The sequence below is a fragment of the Candoia aspera genome, chromosome 2, assembly GCF_035149785.1.
Source record: "Candoia aspera isolate rCanAsp1 chromosome 2, rCanAsp1.hap2, whole genome shotgun sequence".
NCBI classification, from domain to species: domain Eukaryota; kingdom Metazoa; phylum Chordata; class Lepidosauria; order Squamata; family Boidae; genus Candoia; species Candoia aspera.
The window spans coordinates 51,633,810-51,658,981 of NC_086154.1; the positions used below are offsets into that span (position 1 = coordinate 51,633,810).

The following is a 25,172-nucleotide window of genomic DNA, read 5'->3' on the forward strand; positions in this document are numbered from 1 at the left end:
TCCCTGAATTGAATAAACCAAATCATGCAGAGGTTCCTTAAACTGCTTTGATAAAACATATCCTATGCCAGGAGAATGTGGGAACCCCCCCCCAAAAAAAGTTCTGATACTACCTGCATACTGGGAAGAAGTGTGGTGGTGATTTCAAGCTCATTTTAAGCCTAGTACTGCTCTTGTGTATATGTAACTTGCATAATAAAGTAGAAATTCAAACCAAGAAGAAATTGGTTTGAGGTAGCTCGTTGTGTTTCTTTTTCCAGTTCTAATATTTTCTGGTTTTATCATCCAAAAGTCCCTTTATTTTTTAATGAAACCTGTGTATTTTAGAATAAATTAATCCCTAGTACACCTAAGCAGCTGTGTTCTATATAAAGCAGATTGGGACTCTGTCTACTCATCAGCAAAATAACTCCCCTAAAATTGTACAGAACAGGACCAAATTAGGTGTTGGAGGAGAAGCCAGCCAAAAAACCGAACAAACCCCAAGAATGAAAATGGGCTGGATCAAGCCAGGTGCTGTGGGGAAAAGGAATTTTTTTCCTCTTGGCGTATTCCTCTGGGAAAGACATTTGGGCAGTGGCCTGAGATGTTGTCCACTGCTCCATCCTAAGCCTCCCTTTTGGTTCATGCAGCCTGACTCATTCCCAGTGCACAATATAAACTTGCAAGCACAGCACAAGAGGAGAGCAGAAACAGGAAGCAAACACCCCCCGTCAAGTCCCACAGAGCTGGTAAATTCAGGAAACAAGAACCAAACAAATTTCAGGAAGCAACTTTAATGCCATTCAGGATAAAAGCATAATCTTAAAAACTAAAAGCTAGTTCCTGGGGAGACTTACAGGAAGCCACTTAAGAGTCTTTTTGAAATGTTTTCTTCCCACACCTCCTACCTTTGGGTGGGGCTGCTGCTTGCACCCACTGAACTCTTGTGCCTGGTTCCTACAGTCTCTCACACCCCATGTAGACCCTCACACATAACAGAGGCAATTTGTATCCAAATAGACACAGCATGTTCCTTTGCTAAAGGTAAAGGTAAAGGTTTCCCTTGACGTAAAGTCCAGTCGAATCCGACTCTAGGGGGTGGTGCTCATCTCCGTTTCTAAGCCTTGGAGCCAGCGTTGTCATAGACACTTCCGGGTCATGTGGCCAGCATGACGACTCGGAACGCCGTTACCTTCCCGCCGAAGCGGTACCTATTGATCTACTCACATTTGCATGTTTTCGAACTGCTAGGTGAGCAGGAGCTGGGATTAACAACGGGAGCTCACCCCGCCGCGCGGTTTCGAACCGCCGACCTTCCGATCGACAGCTCAGCGGTTTAACCCGCAGCGCCACTGCGTTCCTTTGCTACACAGAAGAAAATATAGATGCTTCCTAAGGCCACCGGTGGTAAAGAGTTGGAAAACATTCCAAAAGCTGTTTTCAGGGTGGTCTTACCTTGTTCAATTTATGCAATCATTAAATTAGGATTTCTTGTTAAAGAGCACTGAACATCTACCTCTAGTTCCTAATCTTTGGTCATCCCCATTGTGTTGTGTTTGAAATACACATACAATTGCTGTGCAGATAGGGCGCACAGTGAACAAGTTACCTGCTTATTTCCATTGACTAAATTTAGCTTACGGAGTTGTTTTTTTCTTTTTCACAATGCAGGAAAATTTGGTTAATATAATTTATGCTGTATATTCTTACATTTTTTTAAAGTGGCCTTTAATGGAAAAAAAGCAAAGCAAGTATATGTGTACACACACACACACACGTACACAGACATATAGATGCATTTATAATTTATTAATTAAATATTTAATAAAGCCAAACAAAGCTCTTGGTCTTTTTCAGGTTAAGATGTGGAATCTAGTCAAATTGGTTATTGGAAAGGAAGAATAATTGATCACTTCAGTCATTTATTTGTACCTGGGGTTTCAATCACGCTTATATTATCGCTTGAGTTGGCCAGCTTGGTGGGTATGGTTTAGTAGAGAAACAAGTGCATGGAAGTCTTACAGATGAAAGGAATATGCTCTTAAGACGTCTTTGCCATCAGCTCCTGCCACTATTCCAACAATGCTGACATCGTCACATGCCACAGATTTGAAGCCACTATGAGAATGAAAAATTTGTGTCAGTACTTGGTTAAATAACAAGTCACATTGAAGCAATTCAGTATGTAAGGTACAAGAAATCAAACCACTGTCCCAGATTCTACATGGAGTAGAATATTTCACTGCAGGCTGAAACAGAGACCAAGGCCTATATCAGTTGGGTCACTGCATGATACACTATAGTTGATTGATTCTGTTATTTGCAGTCAGAAAGTTTATCCTTGAGTTACATGCTTCAATGTGGTCTCCAGATACAAATTCTTGTGATTATGGAAAAAAGAAAATTCTGTTAAAGAATTAAAAAATACACAGATTACTTGACATATCAAGGCTATTCTTAACCTTGTTTCTAACACTTGAACAAATTGGTGAGTAGATCTCCCCATTAGGAAAAGAAAAGCAGCCCTCCCACACCCTGTTTGAGATGGACAATAAGAAAGTAAACATTTTTAACTCGCCTTTTAAAGAGAACGCTAGCGATTAACAATCAGTAGTAAAAAGCAAATCAGATTAAAATATTCTCTAAATAATCACCTTTCAGCTGAGGTTTAAAAGCTGGGTAAGGGAAACTTTCAACCCTGCATGCAACAATTTGGGGAGGGGGGATGTCTCCGTGCAGAAAGCCTGCATGAATACACAAAAGACTTCTCTGCTACATCTTAAATAGGCAAGTTCAGGCAGGAGAAACTGTCAACTAGTTATCCTGGAGTCCTAAACAAGATAAACTGCCAGTGGGTGCTCAATTCATATTCACATCTGAAAAATACTAAATGCAGTACCTTTAACCTTTGACACCATATCACCAGACCATTAAAATGCCAACAAACCATAAAACAGTCCTTAAAAAATGACTTACCTTGACCATCTGTGAGATCCTCCCAATAAATGATAGCAACCGGTCAACAAAGAGGATTTGTTGTCATTTTTCCAGGAGTATACACGGAGTGAAAGGTCCATGGAGGATGTCACAACATGAAAAGGATCCTGGGGTGGGATGGAGTGGTGGAAACAAGAAGTTGTTTAGTTAAATATCCCTGGTATATGTACACAGCAGAAAGTAATGGCTACTCAGAGGCTTTTTAGCAAAATAATAAGCTAAAATGTTTTCTAAAAATGAAGAGTGACTATACCACCCAAATAGATGTAATAATCTCATGATGATCCTTGAAAGTCATCAGTACAGTCCCACTCAGAGAGTATACTGTCAGTTCTGGTCCAGCTGTTATAAGGAGAGTTTGTTTGCCAAATCCTTTCATACTTGTCATCTGCTGTTGGGCTGGCAGTGTGAAGTTTGCAACCTGTTGAGCTTTTGCATAAAAAGAACATACACTCATTTCTGTATCACATGAACTATTGAAATTTCTATTCTATTTCACCCAAATGTACTTTGGTCATACTGATTACAAGTTCCGAGAATTGCAGGCCTAACACCACTAGAGATTATCAGGATGGGAAGACTGTTTCACTTAACAACATCATTGAGCTCCCTCTGACACAGCATGAGCAATGGGACTTCTCCATTCCTCCAGATTTATTTATTTATTTCAATTTATATTGCCGCCCATCTCAAACTCGTGACTGGGCAGATACATCCCAGTGACTACCACCACCAAAGTATCTACATCCATACTATCAACTGAGTCTGTATCAGAGGCAGTCAGGCAACCATTAGTGAGCAATTATGGGCTTATCTTAACTGAAAGCAAAGAAGAGAGAAATAGAAGGAAAAGAAAACGATTAACCAAGGACAGGACAGCCTGGTAAAGAATAAATAATTGCAAGTCATCAGAATCTGTATATTTCTAAACAACTAGTCTAGGCAATTCAACCAACCACTATCAGCCATGCTTCTTTTACCTCTTCCTCCATTCCTACTATCATAAGTTCTAGATTGCCAACTATTAATTTTTGTAAATCTCCCAGGAGACTTTGTGGTAGCAAAGCAGGGTATGAGTATTTTAAATAACAAAGAATGAATAGTCTACTCGAAAGGAATTAAAGGCTCCAGATATGCCACATCAAGGCAGAACATCAAGTAGAGTAAGTCATTTTAGAAGATTATGCAATCTAAGAAGGCATTACTCTTCCAAAAAGCTGTCAGAAAGGATTTTCCCCACAGTATTATTCAGGGATTAGAAATAGCACCTGTTAATATTGAAAGTTTGGCATAAATGATTTTTTTTAATTTAATTTTTATCCTGCCTTTATTGTTTTTATAAATAATTCAAGGTGGCAAACATGCCTAATACTCCTTCCTCCTCCTATTTTCCCCACAACAGCAACCCTGTGAGGTGAGTTGGGCTGAGAGAGACTGGCCAGCCCAAGGTCACCCAGCCAGCTTTCATGCCTAAGGCGGGACTAGAACTCTCGGTCTCCTGGTTTCTAGCCCGGAGCCTTAACCACTAGACCAAACTGGCTCTCTGTTTTGAAGAATAGTTGAAATAGTTTGAAGAATAGTTACCACTTCAGAATATTTTCCAGATTATCATCAAATAAAAGATAAAGATAATAATGTAAAATTATTGATCAGGCAATACATGCATTGAGACCAAGAAAACATGTATAGAAAAACTTTTGATGTGAGCTGTTTGGATATATTTGGCTTTAATAATGTAACTGCCTGACAATAAATTTTATATTTTTTATTCCATTATGGTCCAGTACATTCTAGGTAATACAAGGGCACATCTAAAATTACACAAGAGCTTGATGGAACCTACCTGTAACATTCTTTTTATATTTAGACTTCTCAATTACTATATCAAAGCTAACAATGTGAAATATCATCTCATTTTTGTGCACAATGGCAATTCTTGCTGATTCTGCTGGTAACCAGCACATCACATGACAATGATTTGTGATAGGTAAAGGACTAGATAGCATCAATTCATCATCTCCTGGGTGACTTGCACAATATGTGTAAAATACCTGATATGCAAAAAGAAAATCATACCAATAAGCTGGGATCCACTTACAGTTTTAAAAATCTCAGTGCAACTTTTAAACTTTAGTCAAAAGTTTATATGAATATATTAAGCTTTCTGATCCCAACTAAGGACATTGATTCATCTCAGGATTGTCTATCCCTGAGATAAAAATTTGGTTTATCTTCATTCAGTTCTAGCCAGCATGGCCAATGGGAATTATGGTTCAAATGCTTGGGAAAGCACCAGGTTACCAGCCATGCTTTATATTGCTTGGCAGAAACTTTCCAAGAAATCCTTCCTAAGCCTCTCTGAAATGCTGGGGGTTGAACTTTTGATCTGCATATAACCCATAGCTTCTATTACTGAACCATCTTATTTGAACTGCAAAACTCCATGCTGTATCATAAGTGACTTTTGAAACTTGTTCCCATTTGAGAAATGCAAGCCTTACTTTAAAATTAGAAGTACAGTTCTTTGAACCTAGGCTATCTATAGCTGAAACTTTGATATACAAGAACTGCTATATAGGCAGATTACTGATTTGTTAGAAAAATAAAAAATAATAGTGTCATCTTTATTAGAACCATAAAACTAATTAGACAAATTCAAGTTCTCCAGAGGTCTATTTTAACAACTTGTTAAAGAAGGGCAAAAAATAAAAATGGAGCAAACATAAATGATTATTTCATTTTACTCATGTAATAAATCATAACCAAAACTCTCAGGATGACATACGAAGTAACAAGAAACAGTAAAACCAATAATTTTGCCACTGTAACTGTCCTCATTCCATACTAGATGAGGTTAATTTTGTGACTGCATTTCACAAACATTTTCCCAGAAAGAACAGTTGGGTAGAAGCAGCAGCAATCAGATTCAGAATGGTGATAATGTGAAGGAAACACAGAATTTAACTATTACAGCCATTCCAAAATCCACCAAGACTGCCCCATGTCTGAAAGATCATAGAATCAAAGAACATAAGAGCTGCAAGGAACTTTGTAAGTCATCAAGTCCAAACCACTGCAGGAATCCACTACTGTAGTAACCCTGACCAATGGGCATCCACCTTTTGCTTAAACACCTCCAGGGGAGGAAAGTCCACTCCCTCCCTCCCTCCCAAGGCAGCTTTGAGTTGAACAGCTCCACCTCTTAACTGTTAAGACATTTTCATTTGTTACCACTTGAAATCTACTTCCTTGCAATTCTTAACATCCTTGCTTCTTGCCCAGTTTTCTGAAACCATTATGAACAATTTTGCCCTGCTTGGCTGCAATGATACTGGCTTAAACCAGGTCTCAACAGACACATTTAATAGTAATAGAACAATACCTTTGGTGAAAGAGTGGTATCACTAGGACAAACAACTATCCATTGCCCATCTGGTGAACACAAAGACAACTCCAAACCACAGTTCTGAAACACTTTTTTGTATAAAATTTGGCTTAGATCAGTCGCTGCCAAGGTATAAAGTATGCCTTCTCCAGTGCCCACCTAAATCAAAGAAGGGGAGAGTATGTAAAATACAATGAATGATCTTCAGAGATGCTAACTGCTTCATAAAACTCAAAATTACAGAATGGGGGTACTGTAAACAAAAGCTGTACTATACTTCTGCCAATTTTTGGTAAGTCAGTGCCTACCATGATTGCTAAGCAAGTTAGACCATAATCTAATTCCATCAATCCCTCTATAGAGCCCTGAGTGTCACCCCCTGAACTATAATATTTTCTCCACAGCCAGCCAAGGGGGTAACACTAAAGGTGGCAGGCAGTTGGTGCCCTGCCTCCTTTGAGCTTCCTTGCTAAAGTTCCTTTCCATATCAAGAGGAAACACGCATCTTCAAAACTCTTCCTGCATTGGGAAAGGCACAATCCTATTCCTCAAAGTAACTATGGAAAACACAGATGACGGGGAAATCCCAGGCTCTAAGAAGAGAGATGTGGGAGTTCCAAGCAATGGGACACTGTCCACATTTCATGTCCAGAGGAAATGCTGCTAAACTGTGTAGCAAGAGAGAGGCTTGACATCCCAGGGTGTTATGGGCGCACAAGGGGATGGTGCTGAACTCAGACTGACACCGGTAAAGAGGCCTACCTTATTTCTATAACTTTAAAATGTGTTGTTTTATAAATATTTGGCAGGCAGCAGAAAGCTTCCTTGAGGATGGTCATCAACTCATTTGGTGTGCTACTTACCGTTAAGAATGGGTTATTCTTTACTGTGTAGGCCACCATAGAGCATGAAGAGGATAACACTGAAAAAGTTGAAAGCTCTTCCCCTGTAGTCCCATGCCAGAGTTTGATTCTCCCCTGCCTGTCTACTGTAGCTGCCAGGTTAAATGCAGGAAATGTGATAATATTTGCTAGTGGAACTTCCTGTTGGGGACTTGACCAAATCTGTGTACCCTGATAAAAGCAAAAAGTTAATGAAAATTCATTCTATCTGATCAGAACTTTTTTTTAAAACAATCTTCCTGTTAGTGCGTCATTATTGCATATTTATGTACCATTTATTTATTTATTATTCAAATTTTGCTACCGCCCATCTCCCCCAAAAGAGATGCATTTTTTTCAATATAAAATATTTCTCCATGAAAAAACATTACCTACTTTCTGTTCCAACACACTTGTTTGTGTGAAAAGCTATCTTTTTACTTTGTTACAAAAAATAATAACCAAATCACACTGCTTTTACCTTGTTGAAACTTGTTCACTTAATTTATTTCTCCATTAGATCATGATGATGAGTCAGACTTCTTCATTGTATTTCAAAGTTCTGAACTGTGGCCAAAAATTTCTAAATGAATTTAGTTCATTTCACATAAAATAATGACTTCCTTTGGATCACAGCTGTGTCCTCCATGCCCCCAAAGACCATGTAAATCAGAGAATTTGAAAATTACATTGTCACGAAAACAGCCTTGGGGGGAAAAATGTGTCTAAAGATCCAGATTTGTTAATACTGTATTTCTGCTTTATTTGATTTTTTGTTATCTGCATCAGGTATGTCTTCATCAGCTATTTTTCATGTGCTGCATTCTTGAAGAAACGGCGGACTGCTTATATAGCTCGCACTACATATTCTCCAAAGCAACATTCCACTTTGAGAAGTTTATTGGAGTGTTATTTAATGCTGTTTCTTCAACCTGTTAAATAGAGTGGGCCAACTCTCTCCTGCTTGCCTTGCTCTATATGAAGAACCTTCCTGCTAAAAACTCTCTCCTTGTTGGCAGATCTTTAATATTCTGAAGGCTGAGATTACAAGAGATCTTTGTAGCCATAATACTAATACAGTATATATTACGGACTGATCACTGTGTGTTGTCTCTTCTACTTCTTTGGGCAAACATCCTCTAACGTCACTGTTATCCCACTGCCTGACTGGAACACTATGTTGTTCCTCCTTCCACAGCACTGTGTCCTTTAGTGGACAATTTGACTAGGACATCATATACATTATCTTTCTTACTTCTTCAATTCTTTTTGAATTACATCTTTAAACTTCACTATTTGTAAAATGTAAACTGGTTTGAATGCTTTGGAGGAAGCCTGCTCTATAAATGTTAACAACTGAGCAGGTAATATGTGTCAGTGGGATACTAGCAGATTTCTTGCTCTTCCTCCTGCTTCAGTATAGGCATGATGTGAATGTAGCCTGCCGGCTGAAGACTCAGATATTCCCAATGTACATTCCAGTACAAACAAACAGTGTTTGCCAGGTACCTCAGCCCTTCCCTCTTACCCTATCTTACTATCTTACTTTACTGGAGACAGAAAAAAGGTTGGTCCTTTCAAAAGAAAGGGTAAAATTCAGGGGAAACAGCGGAGAGAGGGTGATAAAGAACCATTTTTTTCATCTCCCCAGTAGCTTCAGAATTAATGTACAGTAAGGTAACTGAAGCAGAGGGAACAATGGTTTCAAGGGTATTTATTTTATTTAATATTGTTACTAGATATACTAAATACTATTTTTACTTCTATAGAAATACAAGGGTTGAATGAAAAATAATGTCTCCATCTCTGCTCTTTTGTTACCTGTATTCTCCACATAATCCCCACCATTCACTACATACTGCTGCCAACAATGGATAAGCTTCTTCAAGCTGTTCTGAAAGAACTCCGCACAACTTGTCCCTTCAACTAGATCCTGCCAGTCCTTTTTACCTCTTCGTTTGAGTCAAAAGATTCCCATGAAGATATTCCTTCAGTTTAGGGGGAAAAGTGGAAGCCATGTGGTGCCAGGTCTGGACTGTAGGGTAGATGAGGTAAGACAGCAAGATCCAACTTTGCAACTGCCTTTTGGGTGACTCCTGATGTGTGAGGCCTAATATTGCCATGTTCCAGCAAAATTTATTTTGTGCTTCTGAACTCTGCTTAACTGCTTCAACATTTTGAGTGTTACAGTGTAGCATTGAGTTCATAGTGGTGTCAGGTTCCAGGAAATCCCTGTGAATAACACCATATAAGTCCCAAAAACTGTAACCATGAGTTTTCCTGCCAAAGCCTGGGTTTTGATTTTTTTTTAAGCAGGTGAAGTGTAGTGATGATCATCCATGGACTGATGCTTCATTTCTGGGTTATAATAATGGCCCTGACTGTCATCAACTGTCACAATGCTGTAAAGAAATTCCTCACCTTCATTCTCATAGCATGACAACAATTGCTGGCCAATTTCAGCTCTTGGAAATTTTCATCTCTGCCATTAGCATGCAAAGGATCCATCTGGCACAAACCTTGCAATATTGCAGAGCAGCAACAGTAAGACCTATGAAAAGCTTGACAGCAATTTCCCTTTGATCTGCTGAGTGTTCATCAACCATTCTCATCAACCTTTCTCATGTGAAATTCATCAGTTGTTGTGACAGGTCATTCACTTTGTTCTTGATCACACAAATCAGCTTTCCCTGCTTCACCATCTTTACATTTTTGGCCCAGCAATGCACAATACTCACTTCACCATGAACAACCTGTGTTTAGTGGTGAATTTCAATTGAAGGGGCTCCTTTGGCAATCTGAAATTCAATCACGGCATATTGCTTAAAGTGCATTGGTGGGTGCTCACTGTACAGTTCTATTTCATGAACAGTAGTAACACCCCCTCTTCTCACAGCAACTTCCTACCAACTGAAGTAAACAAATAGATGAAAAGAACATGTCAGAGCTTCTAGTCTATCAGTTGCCATCTGTTGGCAACTTATAATATTTGAGGCGTTACTTTTCATTCAATCTTTGTGGGTAAAAATGCTTTAGCCAGGAATTTGCTATAGGTCTGAATTCTATTTAACTTGGTGATCGAAGTCTAATGTTCTTTATTTCTCTGTAGAAGTTAAGGAATTGTATAGTATGTACGCATACTGCAGGTACATCCAAAAATGTTTCCTTTTGCTCTAAAATATTCTTATGATCTGTAAAACAATTTTAAACAGCATCTCTTCTGAGATCTCTGAGATTCTGCACAAAAGCACTCTTTTCTAGCAGAACCATCTTGGTCTGCACGGACTGATGGATTTTCTTTTGGATTTTCTTTAGACTGCTGACTATGATTGGTGTAACTCTGTAAATTATCTTTCACAGCACTGAATGGTTGCATTTCACTATATAAAATTGAACAGAGTTTTATATTTTTCTTTTCTGTTCTTTTACCTTAGATTTTGTTTATGTCTTGTGAAGCTACATGACCAGGTGGTGGAACTGTAGAAATTGTTTTTTGCTTTTTGACCTTTTAAACATCAGAAAGGAAGCACATTAGGGCTCAGTGGTAGACACCCCCTGAAATATAGGTGGTAGCAGCAGGAATTTACCTAGCCACTACCTCAAAGCAGGAAGTAGGACCAGGCTGTGATGACCCAGAGGTCTTCTGAAAGGGGAGGTTTGAGACCTCCATGTCATGTTCACTGTTTCAATGTACAGTATACATCATAACGTTTCACATGCCATGGCGCTGACGTGTGTTTCTGTTTGGGAGGGAGCTGCTGTGAAACCTTGTACCAAGCTCTGTATCTGTGTTCATTACAATGGAATGTGTTTGGGTTATGTTCTCTGTTCAAGAACTTTTCCCGCAGACCATCAGAAACGTTAGGAGCACCTGGGATTGTGAACTTGGGAAGATTCTACGGGGGGAGGGATTTCATTTGCACCGAGGGTTTTTAGTTTGCATTTGGTGCGCTTTTATCATTCTCAGCTTTCTCTGTGATCCTGCATAATATTCTTTAATAAATCAGATATCTTTGAATTCCTGCTCATGAGTCTGACAGTGTTTTAGAATAGGCAACCATTACATAAAGCTGAGAATCACCAAAATTGTACCATTAGCTCCTACCAAGATTAGTTTCTTGTGAGGGAAAATAGTTAACGATGGCCAAGTTCAAGTTTACGACTGGGGGACTTGAGGAGACAGCTAGCTTGATGCCCGAGTCGACGGTCAAGAGCGGAGAACTGAGCCTCACCCCAGAACCTTCAGATTTCCGGGCGGAATCGAGTTCCAGTCCTGAGGTAGAGGAATCTGATGATGGGGGAGAACCAGAGCAACCGGCACCCAGCAAATCGCCCGCAGAGTTGATCACCTGGGATGAAGTGGGAGAACCCCAGCCAGGTACGTCCCAGGCATCCTGGAAGTATCAGTTCCTGCTGACCCCAGACGTAGAATCTACCACGGTATCAACAGAGAGACAGCCTAACATGCGAGGGAGGGAGGAATCTCAAACCCCTGAAAGACTAAGAGTGATGGAGGCCAAAATAGAATCGATGGAGTACATGCTAAGAAACCTGTCTCTGTCATTGAGAGGGCAGGGGAGGCGCAGAGAAGATCCCAGCTTCATGCAACCATCCCCCATCCTCCCATCCGGACCGCCAGCGGAGCGGGGCCGGAGACATCTCCGGGATGAATCTCCACCCTGCAGGGCTCGATCACCAGTGTCCCCCCCCCCCAAAGAGGGAAAGCTACTGTAACCTGGGGCCCAACCACTCAAGCAGCTGCCGATTCCACTCCAACCGGAGTGGGGGTGAGAGACTTTTCTGTCAAGTTTGATGGGGATCCAACCAAGTTATCTTTCTAACCAATGCTAAAAGTTACATGAGGCAGTTTGGAGCATACTTCCCTTCCAAAGAGGCTAAGATCACTGCCATTGCCACCAAGTTGAAGGGTCGAGCGGCTGACTGGTATGTTCAATTAAGTGAGGCTGACTCCCCTGCACTTGATTATTTCGAGGAATTCATGTGGGCATTAAAGCTGCATTTTGAGGATCCTCTGGCCAAGGCAAGAGCTAAGAAGGCGCTGAAGGATCTTACCCAGGGCCAAATGTCTGTAGCTGATTATGCCCTAGAGTTTAAGGCTCTAGCTGGGAAAATCCCCGACTGGTCTCAGTCAACCTTAATAGAACGGTTTAAAGAGGGACTCAACCAGGACGTCCTACGGTGGGCGTTGTGTAGAGACGACCCAGAGTCATTGTACGAATGGATCTGTCTGGCAGGCAAGGCTGAGCACGCTCAGCATACCTTCATGCACGCTAGAAGATCTGAAAGACCACCCACCACCATGAGGGCACCCTGAAGTGCTGCGACTGCTCCCCAGCCAAGCTATAGAGCCTGGGATGAGGAGAGAGATCGGCGCTACGCGAGGGGTCAGTGTCTCCAATGCGGAAAGGAAGGGCATCGAGCAGCTGATTGCCCAAAAGCCAAGGCTGGAGATCGAGCGGGCAAGCCGCTGGCCAAATCATCCCCCCTCACAGCGGATGACAGCAGCCAAGGGTGCAGCTGATGCTGAAGAAGTATTCTACTCCTCGGGAAAGGCTGAAGACAACTCTAAGGAGCCGGCGGGAAACGCCAGCCACCTGCCATGAAGAGCGCCTGCAGGCAGGTGGAGGAGGATGGGCGCGAGGATGCTATGGTGAGTGCTGACTGTCCCACTTTAGCAGTAAAAGTGAAATTGGGCTCCCACACAAAAACTACAGAGGTCTGGGCTTTGGTTGACTCTGGGTGTTCCAGGTGTTTAATTCACCCTGATCTGGTTGCTGCTTTGGACCTGCCTAGCTTCCCCCTCCAGTAGCCTTTGATCTTCACACAGTTGGATGGTTCAATGGTGGGGGGGGGGGGCGGAAACCCATTTCACTGGAACTGTTGCAATGCAAATAGGCAGCCACTGTGAGACTTTAAAATTCGTTGTAGCACCTGTTGGCAATCCCTTGGTAATTCTGGGGATACCCTGGTTGACCTATCGAAGCTCATATATAAACTGGGAACACAGAACTGTGACTTTTAAAGATGGGTTTTACCAAGCTCCTACAGCGGAGAGAGCTGCACGTGCGGGGGTTGGAAGGGCTGCGATTGCCACGCCACGCCCTAGCTTGGCACATTTAGAAGGCTTGCCTGATTGATACCAAGACTTTTCAGACGTATTTGGGGAAATGGAAGCAGATCAGCTACCCCCCACCACCGGAAAACTGACTGTGCAATAGAGTTGGTTCCCAATGCTCAATTGCCCAAGCCAAAAATTTATCCAATGACTCAGAAGGAGCTTGAGGCATTATGGGACTTTATTGACAAAAATCTGTCAAGGGGTTTATTGAACCTGCAAATTCCCCAGTTGGGGCCCCTGTGCTATTCCGGGAAAAGAAAGATGGCACGCTTCAACTCCATACGGACTATCAAGTGTTAAATTCCATCTCAATTCTCAACAAGTACCCTCTTCTGCTCATGAAGAACATGTTAGCTCATTTGTCTAAGGGCAAGATTTTCTCCAAGCTCGATCTTCGCGAAGCCTATTTCCGCATCTGCATACGAGCTGGGGATGAGTGGAAAACTGCTTTTAATTGCCCATTGGGTTCATTTCAGTACAAAGTCCTCCCTTTTGGGTTGGCAGGGGCACCCGGAGTCTTCATGCAATTGATTAATGAAGTGTTACATGATCATTTGTTTAAAGGGATCCTGGTTTATTTAGATGATGTTCTCATTTACACTGAGACCGAGGAGGAACACGAACGCCTCCTCAAACAGGTGTTACGCAAGCTTAGAAATGCCAAACTCTATGCTAAACTTTCCAAATGTGAATTCCACAAGACCCAACTTGACTGGGATATCGGGTGTCTGACAAGGGCATTGAAATGGACCCTGCAAAAATTCAGGCGATTTTAAGCTGGGAACGTCCCCGCACCCGGAGGCAATTGCAAAGTTTCCTCGGGTTCAGTAATTATTATCGCCAATTTATCCAGGGGTTCGCTGAGATTACCTTGCCCCTCACTGATTTACTCCGTACCAAGGGCTTGGGGGAGACACGCAAGGTAAAACATCCTGGAGCAGTGCTGAATTGGACACCTGAATGCCAGGCAGCATTCGAAAAACTGAAATCCCTTTTCACTGCTGAGCCTATTCTACAGCACCCCGATACTGAACGCCCCTTTGTGGTACAAGTTGATGCTTCTGACTCCTCAGTTGGGGCTATTTTGTTATAGAGAGATTCTAAAAACAACTTAAAACCCTGCGCTTATCTGTCCAGGAAATTTTCTGAAACCGAACGCCAGTGGCACGTTTGGGAAAAGGAGGTGTTTGCTATAAAAGCTGCTTTGGAAGCCTGGCATCACCTCCTTGAAGGTGCTAAATGCCCTTTCGAGGTTTGGACTGATCACAGGAATTTGGAAGCCCTCCGCACCCCCCGGCGTCTCAGTCCTAAACAAATTTGCTGGGCTCAGTTTTTCAGTCGTTTCAACTTCCAGTTAAAATTTATCCCAGGAAAGAAAACTTTCTGGCCGATGCTTTGTCGCGTTTACCTCAGGATTTTGACCAGGGGGCAGATGTGGTTGGGACTGTTCTCACTGAACCACAACTGGGTTCGGTTGCTGTCACTCGGAGCCAGACCCGAGCGTGGGGAACCCCACCCCCAGCCCAGTATGGGAAGTGGAAAGTGCAAGTTCCTTGTCAGTTACAGAAGGACTTTCTCCAGGTGCTGAAATCTGACACTTGGTTGCTAGCTAATAAAAACACTGTTTCTTTTGAAAACGGCCTGGCATGGGTGGAACACCACCTTTATGTGCCCGAAACTTTAAGAGCTGAGATTTTACAGTGTTCCCATGATGATAAACTTGCTGGGCACTTTGGTTTTGTCAAAACATTGCATTTGGTTCGTCGTCAATTCTGGTGGCCTACCTTGAGACGTCATGTAAAAGACTATGTTGCTTCCTGTCCTGTTTGTGCCATGTCAAAACGAAAGGGGGGGAAACCACAGGGGCTTCTACAGCCAGTGGCCAGCCCGTCCCGTCCCTGGGACGAGATTTCTATGGATTTTATTGTGGATCTTCCTCCCAGTCAGAAGAGAACTGTCATTTGGGTTGTAAAAGATTTTTTTTTTCCAAACAAGCACATTTCATTCCATGTGCATCCATCCCGTCAGCCCCGCAATTGGCGCGCCTATTTCTCATCCACATCTACTGCCTCCATGGTAGCCCCTCCCATTTGGTCAGTGACCGCAGGACACAGTTTACTTCCCAGTTTTGGAAATCATTTTTAAAATTGATTGGCACCAAACAAGCACTGTCCATGTCTTCCCATCCTGAGACTGACGGTTCTACTGAGATTTTAAACTTCACTCTTGAACAGTTTCTTAGAGCATACATTAACTACCATCAGGACGATTGGGTGGAGTTACTACCTTTTGCTGAAGTGGCTTACAACAATGCTGTCCATCAAAGTACCGGGCAAACCCCTTTTCGTGTGGTTTCTGATCACGAATTTGTTCCCATCCCTGAACTGCCACAACCCCCTTCCCAAACATATTCTGCATCGGACTGGGCTGTTAAGCTGTCTGATTCCTGGCCAGTGATTCAACAAGCTTTGGCTGATGCCCAGGCTGCTTACAAGTTTCAAGCCGATAAGCATCGTTCCTTGCAACACGACTTCAAGATTGGGGATCAGGTGTATCTATCTACCGAATTTATCAAGTCACCACAACCCTCTAAAAAACTTTCTCCCAAGTTCATTGGTCCTTTCCCTATTGTTGGTCTTATCAATCCAGTTACTGTTAAATTGGACCTGCCTCACAATTTGAAACGCTTGCACCCTGTTTTCCATTGCAGCTTGCTCAAGCCTGTCCACCACTCCTCCCGCTGGCATCCTCAACCTCCTCCTCCTGCACCGATCATGATTGATGGCCAACAGCACTTTGAGGTCAAGGAGGTAATTGATTCTCGCAAGCTTCGAGGCACCCTCCAGTACCTGGTCTGATGGAAACACTTTCCTCATCCTGAATGGGTGTCTGCCCGCCATGTTAATGCTCCTGATTTAGTTCGCCGTTTCCACCTTGCTTACCCTTTGAAGCCTGCTGCTTAGTTTTTCTTTCTTTTGGGGGGGCAGTATGTCATGTTCACTGTTTCACCATTACGCTCCAACTTTCCATCAAAGGGCTCAGTTATCAATAATATAAATTGACATTTGTTTGTTTCTTAAGTTTTTATGTATTTATTTATCCAATTTGATGCCACCTTTGGGCAGCTCACAATACACAAAAACAATACTGTATAAAAACAAGACAATAAGAGACATCATCTCCTCCGGTGTCTACCACTGACCCCTAATGTGCTTCCTTTCTAATGTGCTCATTCTCTGATAGATAAGCCAAACAGAACCAGAGTCAGACAAAGAAAAAGACAAACCCCAAAACATCCCACCATCAACTGACATTCAGCAAAGGGGGCATCAGCCATCCCAGCCCAAGGCCTGGGAAACAGCCAGGTCTTTATGGGTCTTCTCCTCTGCAAGTCTTTGAAGTGTGGCATTTTAAATACGTTTACTCTACATGCTCCTTTTTCTTACCTCTTGGACACTCCATGCCCTGACTGTGCCATCAGAAGATGCAGTACATACAGTGGAATTTACTTTTCCTGTTGCAAACGTATGCTCGTTCTCTGATAGATAAGCCATATCATGTATCACTCCTGCAGCAACACAACAGAATTGTCTGTCTGTTTGTTTGTTTGTTTAAAAACAACGTATTTGGGGGCTTAGTTTAACTTCTCCAAAAGAATGAATACTGTTGCCTACTGAAACTGAACCATCAATCCCATGGCATATATTTTCACTTTGCATAACACCTTGTAAGTTTACAATCAACTATAAATATTAGCAGTTGGATAGGTTCTAACATTTTGGATCACAAATGAGTAGAAGTACATAAAATACAAACTTGGAGAACTTTTGCAATTTATTTTTTGGAATGATCTCCAATGGTGCAATTGCACTGGTGGAACAGCATCCAGCAATACAATTGAATTTTCTTCCCTCACTCCTCTTCCAAAGTAGAAAGTTGATCCCAAGCCCTGCCAGGCCATTGGCAGGATGATTTCATTAGGCTTTTTGATCCAGCAAGTGTTTACATTCAGAGTTCCATGACAGTAATGGAGGAGCTAAATTAGACCTATCTTGAGAATTATGTAGCTTTAGATTGTTTGCACACTTTGAAAAGCTCTAAAGTGGTGGGGTCAAAGAGGTAAACCTCCAGTCAGAAATAGCAATGGAAAATGCATTTTACTCTTCCTGCAGTATTCAATTCAGCATGAATATAAAGATATATGTACACCTGTATATATATAAACTAAGCTGTGTGACATCTTACTAACTATACATATACACATGTGTGGATATATAAGGATGGCTGAGTAGAGACATGGATATGGATCTTTATTCAGTAATTTCCCAGGAAACTTTGGTTTAAGAGTCCCCCATATGGGGGAGATGGGCGGTGATAAAAATATGATGGATGGATGGATGGATGGATGGATGGATGGATAGATAGATAGACAGATAGACAGATAAAATTCCCCGGAGGCCCAAGAACTAGGATTGACATGCTACAGCTTGGAAAAATAATTGGCAACAGTGCTACATATGCCAAGTACGTTTTTTCAGACTACGAGCTCTTGCCTTTTAAAGTGGGACACGCAAATGTACACACACCGTTTTACAGGGCCCTGTGCACTTCCCTTTCTTCAGGGAAAGTTTTGTTCCTAAATGCTTTCTGAACACAAATCATAATACATAACTACAGTATAGTGCAAGTTGAGAATGAGAAGGGATTGTCAATATATTTTTCTCTTCTAGGAAACAGAGAGTCAGTTTGGTCTAGTGGTTAAGGCACCAGGCTAGAAACCAGGAGACTGAGAGTTCTAGTCCCTCCTTAGGCGTGAAAGCCGGCTGGGTGACCTTGGGCCAGTTACTCTCAGCCCAACTCACCTCACAGGGTGGTTGTTGTGGGGAAAATAGGAAAAGGAAGGAGTATTAGGTATGTTCGCCGCCTTGAGTTATTTATAAGAATAATAAAGGCGGGATTATATGTGTAGGTATATTTTACTTTGGTGGCTTACCACATTTTACATACCATTGTGTCCTCTCAGAGCTTTACATGTATAATCAACAGAAGGCTGTCCTGATGTCATCTTAGACTCAAGATTTGAGCGATGGAGGTAGTACTTTTTCCAAGTCTGCATTCCTGGGATCACAGAGATATTGCAGAAAGCCCACCTTTTTAGACACATATTTCTATAAATAAAAACAATTAACTATTAATGTGAAATTTAGGTTGCTTTCTTCAAATCTGCAACTATCTTCTGCAAATGTGATGGTTCATTAGATTAAAAAAATAGATGGCTTCCATTTTGTGTTGGAAGGTTTATTTTAATAATGTCATTTCAGAATTTTTCAAATCCCAGTTAGTATTATTAAGAAAATCACGAAGTACTGGAAATATTAAGAGAGCAGCAAAATATCAAGAACTCAATAGTAGCAATTATAGAGCAATCACCTAAATTTCTTAACAGTCAGGGGAATATACAAATATACAAGTATTTAGAAATAATAGGCACATGTAATTATTTATTTAGACATCTGTATTCTTCTGAAGCTTTAACATTCTAAGATTGGTTAACAACAATAAAATGTAATTACACATTTAAGGAAATAAGAAATAACAGATATAAGTTGATTTAAGAGCTAAAATAAGATTTACAGTTCTGATCAAATGAGTACTTTCCTGAACAAGACCATCTTTACCAAATGTTGAAATGCTGTTAAAGAGAAGGCCAAGAAGGCCCTTTTCTTTCTTCCTTCACCTCCATCTATTAAATGGGTCCTTAAACAGTGGTCCTGCATTTGAATTATATGAAATATAATGATGACCTTGAGTCATCTCAACTCCTGGTTCAACCTCCCCATCTAGATATCACCATGGAGTTTCCCGGCAATGAAGGACCAATCAGGCCTGCGTATTCTCAGCAGGTGGCAGCACCTGGCTAACCTTTCTTATAAAAGAGAACTTAAGGCTTAGTAAGCAAAAAAGTATGATTACACCACTTCTGTGGCATTTACCAGCTAGCTAACAGGCATGTCTATTACTGACTTTTAAGAGTGTGCGGAGGAAAGGGCCTGTGTAGTCTAGCAGGCCTGTCTAGTCTAGCATTCTGTTGATATAGAAGCCAATTGGACACTTCTTATTGAGCCTGTAGATCTGGGCTACAAAAATCCAGACAAGTGCAAGACAGCCCTTTGCTGGTGGTTGTCTGGATTTTTGCAGCTGAGATCTAGTGGCCCTGCCTCTGGAAAACGCACAAGCAGGATGTGGAAGAAACATCAGTGCACCCTTCCACCCAACAACCAGGAACAGAGAGTTGGGAGGAAGTGAATCTTCATCTCAGCAATCCATATCCACTAATTTCGATTCTCAGGTGTAGTCCAGGCCCTCCCACCAATTCTTGCTGCTCTTACCTCCAGAGAAAGGTGGTCCCTGCTGCTTCGTTCCATGCCTGAAAGGGGAAGGAAAGGAATGGCAGGTTTCAGAAGCAGCTCAAGATTCTCTGGACCAAAACATACAGAATTCACAGTTTGTACTAAACTATGATTTGTTTTAACCACAATTGATGGAATAAACCATAATGACATTGGCCTATGCTTAATACTGAACTGCAATTCATGGTATACATAATAAGTACAATGGCTGGACCAACCTCAATGCTTGGGTTCATGCAACACACTGAACCACAAACATGCCTAACATACTGTGCCAACCCAGCCCATCTGGTTATTTATGGTCCTATAAGGACACACATAACCATAAATAATAAATAAAAACCATAAACCATTAAACAATCCCTTCAGCAAAGGATCATTACCTTGTCATGGTGCTGGAGCTTGAGCACCTCAATGATGCCATGAGCTAAACCGTGAAGGGCCACCCAAGACAGGAAGGTCATGACAGAGAGGTCAAACTAAATGCGATTCCTGGGGAAGGTAATGGCAACCCACCCCAGTATTCTTACCGTGAAAACTCAATGGATCAGTACAACCAGAGATAGGTCGGTATACCATCGGAAGATGAGACCCCCAGGTCGGAAAATGGTCAAAATGCTACTGGGGAGGAACAGAGGATGAGTTCAACTAGCCCCAGACGTGATGACACAGCTAGCTCAAAGCCGAAAGGACGGCTAGCGGCCGATGGTGCTGGTGGTGAACGGCGAATCCGATGTTCTAAGGATCAACACACCATTGGAACCTGGAATGTAAGATCTATGAGCCAGGGCAAATTGGATGTGGTTATTGGTGAGATGTCAAGATTAAAGATAGACGTTTTGGGCGTCAGTGAACTGAAATGGACTGGAATGAGCCACTTCACATCAAACGACCACCAGATCTACTACTGTGGACAAGAGGACCACAGAAGAAACGGATTAGCCTTCATAATTAATAGTCAAGTGGCTAAAGCAGTGCTTGGATACAATCCAAAAAACAATAGAATGACCTCAATTCGAATTCAGGGCAAGCCATCTAACATCACAGTGATCCAAATATACGCCCCAACCACAGATGCTGAAGAAACTGAAGTAGAGCAGTTCTATGAGGATCTGCAGCACCTACTGGACAACATGCCTAAAAGAGATGTTATTTTCATCACAGGAGACTGGAATGCTAAGGTGGGCAGTCAAATGACACCTGGAATTACAGGTAAGCATGGCCTGGGAGAACAAAATGAAGCAGGACATAGGCTGATAGAATTTTGCCAAGACAACTCACTCTGCATAACAAACACTCTCTTCCGACAACCTAAGAGACGGCTTTATACATGGACTTCCCCAGATGGACAACACCAAAATCAGATTGACTACAGCCTTTGCAGCCAAAGGTGGTGGACATCTATACAGTTGGTAGAAACAAGACCTGGAGCTGACTGTACTTCAGATCACGAACTTCTTCTTGCACAATTTAGGATCAGACTAAAGAGATCAGGGAAGACCCACAGATCAGCTAGATATGAGCTCACTAATATTCCTAAGGAATATGCAGTGGAGGTGAAGAATCAATTTAAGGGACTGGACTTAGTAGATAGGGTCCCGGAAGAACTATGGACAGAAGTTCACAACATTGTTCAGGAGGCAGCAACAAAATACATCCCAAAGAAAGAGAAAACCAAGAAGGCAAAATGGCTGTCTGCTGAGACACTAGAAGTAGCCCAAGAAAGAAGGAAAGCAAAAGGCAACAGTGAGAGGGGGAGATATGCCCAATTAAATGCAAAATTCCAGAGGTTACCCAGAAGAGATAAGGAAGTATTTTTAAACAAGCAATGCGTGGAAGTGGAAGAAAACAATAGAATAGGAAGGACAAGAGACCTCTTCCAGAAAATTAGAAACATCGGAGGAAAATTCCAGGCAAAAATGGGTATGATCAAAAACAAAGATGGCAAGGACCTAACAGAAGAAGAAGAGATCAAGAAAAGGTGGCAAGAATATACAGAAGAACTGTATAGGAAGGATGACAATATCAGGGATAGCTTTGACGGTGTGGTCAGTGAGCTAGAGCCAGACATCCTGAAGAGTGAGGTTGGATGGGCCTCAAGAAGCATTGCTAATAACAAGGCAGCAGGAGACAACGGCATCCCAGCTGAACTGTTCAAAATCTTGCAAGATGACGCTGTCAAGGTAATGCATGCTATATGCCAGCAAATTTGGAAAACACAGGAATGGCCATCAGATTGGAAAAAATCAGCTTATATCCCCATACCAAAAAAGGGAAACACTAAAGAATGTTCAAACTATCGAACAGTGGCACTCATTTCACATGCCAGTAAGGTCATGCTCAAGATCCTGCAAGGTAGACTTCAGCAATTCATGGAGCGAGAATTGCCAGATGTACAAGCTGGGTTTAGAAAAGGCAGAGGAACTAGGGACCAAATTGCCAATATCCGCTGGATAATGGAAAAAGCCAGGGAGTTTCAGAAAAACCTCTATTTCTGTTTTATTGACTATTCTAAAGCCTTTGACTGTGTGGACCATAACAAATTGTGGCAAGTTCTTAGTGGTAGGGGGATACCAAGTCATCTTGTATGCCTCCTGAAGAATCTGTATAACGACCAAGTAGCAACAGTAAGAACAGACCATGGAACAACGGACTGGTTTAAGATTGGGAAAGGAGTACGGCAGGGCTGTATACTCTCACCCTACCTATTCAACTTGTACGCAGAACACATCATGCGACATGCTGGGCTTGAGGAATCCAAGGCTGGAGTTAAAATCGCTGGAAGAAACATTAACAATCTCAGATATGCAGATGATACCACTTTGATGGCTGAAAGCGAAGAGGAACTGAGGAGCCTTATGATGAAGGTGAAAGAAGAAAGTGCAAAAGCTGGCTTGCAGCTAAACCTCAAAGAAACCAAGATTATGGCAACCAGCTTGATTGATAACTGGCAAATAGAGGGAGAAAATGTAGAAGCAGTGAAAGACTTTGTATTTCTAGGGGCAAAGATTACTGCAGATGCTGACTGCAGTCAGGAAATCAGAAGACGCTTAATCCTTGGGAGAAGAGCAATGACAAATCTCGATAAAATAGTCAAGAGCAGAGACATCACACTGACAACAAAGGTCCGCATAGTTAAAACAATGGTGTTCCCCGTAGTAACATATGGCTGCGAGAGCTGGACCATAAGGAAGGCTGAGAGAAGGAAGATCGATGCTTTGGAACTGTGGTGCTGGAGGAAAATTCTGAGAGTGCCTTGGACTGCAAGAAGATCAAACCAGTCCATCCTCCAGGAAATCAAGCCAGACTGCTCACTTGAGGGAATGATACTAAAGGCAAAACTGAAATACTTTGGCCACATAATGAAAAGACAGGACACCCTGGAGAAGATGCTGATGCTAGGGAGAGTGGAAGGGAAAAGGAAGAGGGGCTGACCAAGGGCAAGATGGATGGATGATATTCTAGAGGTGACGGGCTCGTCCCCAGGGGAGCTGGGGGTATTGAAGACCAACAGGAAGCTCTGGCGTGGGCTGGTCCATGAAGTCACGAAGAGTCGGAAGCGACTAAACGAATAAACAACAACGTGTCCTATAGTCCCAAGTGAGTAGATTGAATAAATCATGGTTTAGTTTGTCATGCAAAGAAAGCCACCCACTGTGGCTTAGTAAAATATAGGAAGTCAACCAATACTTGAGAACCTGCAGGATAACCCTCTACTGTGTTTACTCAGGTCCAAGCCCATTTTAATCAATGTACAGCTAACTCTCAGGAAAGTGTGCACTAGTCTGCTGCTTTAGGTAGAAATCAGAAAGCTTTATTGGATTTCATCCTTAAAAGAGTCCTACAAGTGGGATCAACTCAGCTGGTGAAGCTATTCCTGGCATCAGGTCCACTGGGGGAAAATGCTTTACTGCCTATGAGACGCCCCGATGCCCTCAAGGTGATGGAGGACGAGCCCGCCCCACAGTAGCGCGGGGTGGGGCCCTCTCCCGCTGCAGGCAATGCGGAAGTGTCCAAAGTGGAGCCACCACGAAGACGAACAAATTTCGGACATGACGTCACGGCCAGCTGAGTTCCCCAGATAGGGCGAGACTTCCGGCTCTCCTCTTCCTCCCTCCGCGATGCGTCGTGCGTATCCTGGCACCGCCGCCGATGGCTCCAGCGGGCGAAAAGGAACGTAGTGTCTTCTCCCCTCTCAAATGCTCTATTATTAAACTAGTCGGAGACTTGTTTCGAAAATAACTGTTCGGACCTCCCTTTGATTTTCCTTCGACAATTTTTAAGGTCCGTTTGGGAAGTTTTTGTTCTCGCCTGGAAAAGGCAACATCGCTCTTGCAGGCAACTGAAAGGACTTTATACGAAGGACGGGGTAGGGGTTAGGTGGTCAATACTAGCCTTCCTCAACCCGATCCGTGGACTGCAAACCCCACTGGGGATTTAGGCAGCTATAACGGCACCAGGTTGGGGAAAACTAGTACTGTATCGACCATGACTGGACTACCGCGATGTATCAGCCAAGCATGCACCATCCGCGGCCGGCTGCGGCGATGGCATTAGGGAGCGGATGTACCTTATTCACTTGAGCCGACCTGAGCAAATCCGGTACTTCCAAGTACGAGAAGAGGTGGGTGAGGCAATCCAAAGTCAGCGATTCGGCGCTCATCGTCCTTTCAAGCTTCTTCACAAACCAGCTAAGGGGACGTTTCTCTTTCCTCCACGCCCCTGCCCGAAAGCAGCGATGGAGCAGCTCGTCGAGGCGGGGTTAAAGCTTCGGATTCCCCCGTGACTTGCCTTTCGGCTGCCCATCAAGAATCAGAGCGGCAGACTTAAATATCGTGTTTTGTACCGAGGAGGTGTGGAGGAGGAGAACTGATCTGTTCAGCTACTCATTACTTAATAGCCCTCTTCAGGGAATTGATCCAGAGCACCTTTGCAAGAACACATTTCTAATACCAAATAAACACCAGCGGAATTTATTGTAAAAATAAATTCGAAGTCATTATCCATTATCCAAACATTTTGGATCTACAAATCTCAGAATTTCAGACAGCATGGCCTGGGACACTGCAGCTGCAATGCATCTGGAAGGTATCCAGGTAGACGAATGCTGCATTATAGCCTTTCCTAGTAATTTTTATGGGAAAATTGATGGATCTTACTTCTCTATAGACAATATATAGGATTATGTTCAATTAACTGAAAGTCAATCCCATGGAAAACTGGCTGTGGGAAGAGGAAGAGACTTTAATTGTGCTTTTGAGAGCATGAGAATGAGACAGTTTACAAAGTGGGCTAACCCAGAATTTAATTATGATTTTATATTAAGCGAAATTGGCTGGGATTAAACAATATGCTAGGCGTAATAAAATATACTGTAG

At 42.4% G+C, this 25,172-nt stretch overlaps 1 protein-coding gene across 3 annotated transcripts; it reads right to left on the reverse strand.

Moving 5' to 3' along the window:
- Positions 1-1,344: 1,344 nt before the first annotated feature.
- Positions 1,345-24,622, reverse strand: FBXW12 (F-box and WD repeat domain containing 12). Of its 3 annotated transcripts, none has more exons than XM_063291812.1 (10): positions 24,365-24,622; positions 19,774-19,811; positions 18,392-18,552; positions 16,831-16,952; positions 7,228-7,437; positions 6,362-6,523; positions 4,823-5,030; positions 3,236-3,408; positions 2,959-3,086; positions 1,345-2,100 (listed from the first exon to the last, which is right to left on the reverse strand). In XM_063291812.1, the coding sequence occupies exons 1-10, from the start codon at positions 24,455-24,457 to the stop codon at positions 2,001-2,003; spliced, it is 1,395 nt and encodes a 464-aa protein (XP_063147882.1). In that variant the 5' UTR covers positions 24,458-24,622; the 3' UTR covers positions 1,345-2,000. The 3 variants fall into 3 exon arrangements, with proteins under 3 accessions (XP_063147882.1, XP_063147881.1, XP_063147883.1); XM_063291811.1 differs by having other exon boundaries at positions 3,233-3,408; positions 24,365-24,617; XM_063291813.1 differs by having other exon boundaries at positions 3,233-3,408; positions 18,392-18,502; positions 24,365-24,439.
- Between the last annotated feature and the right edge of the window lie 550 nt (positions 24,623-25,172).

What these genes read in the sequence shown, in the direction of transcription:
- FBXW12 (XM_063291811.1), bottom strand. Translation starts at nt 24,457, where the DNA reads ATGAGCGCCGAATCGCTGACTTTGGATTGCCTCACCCACCTCTTCTCG. An exon ending in GGGCATGGAGTGTCCAAGAG is followed by an intron (nt 7,438 to 16,830) that starts GTAAGAAAAAGG and finishes TGCTTTTATCAG; the next exon opens with GGTACACAGATTTGGTCAAG. An exon ending in TTATTACATCTATTTGGGTG is followed by an intron (nt 3,087 to 3,232) that starts GTATAGTCACTC and finishes ATCCCACCCCAG; the next exon opens with GATCCTTTTCATGTTGTGAC.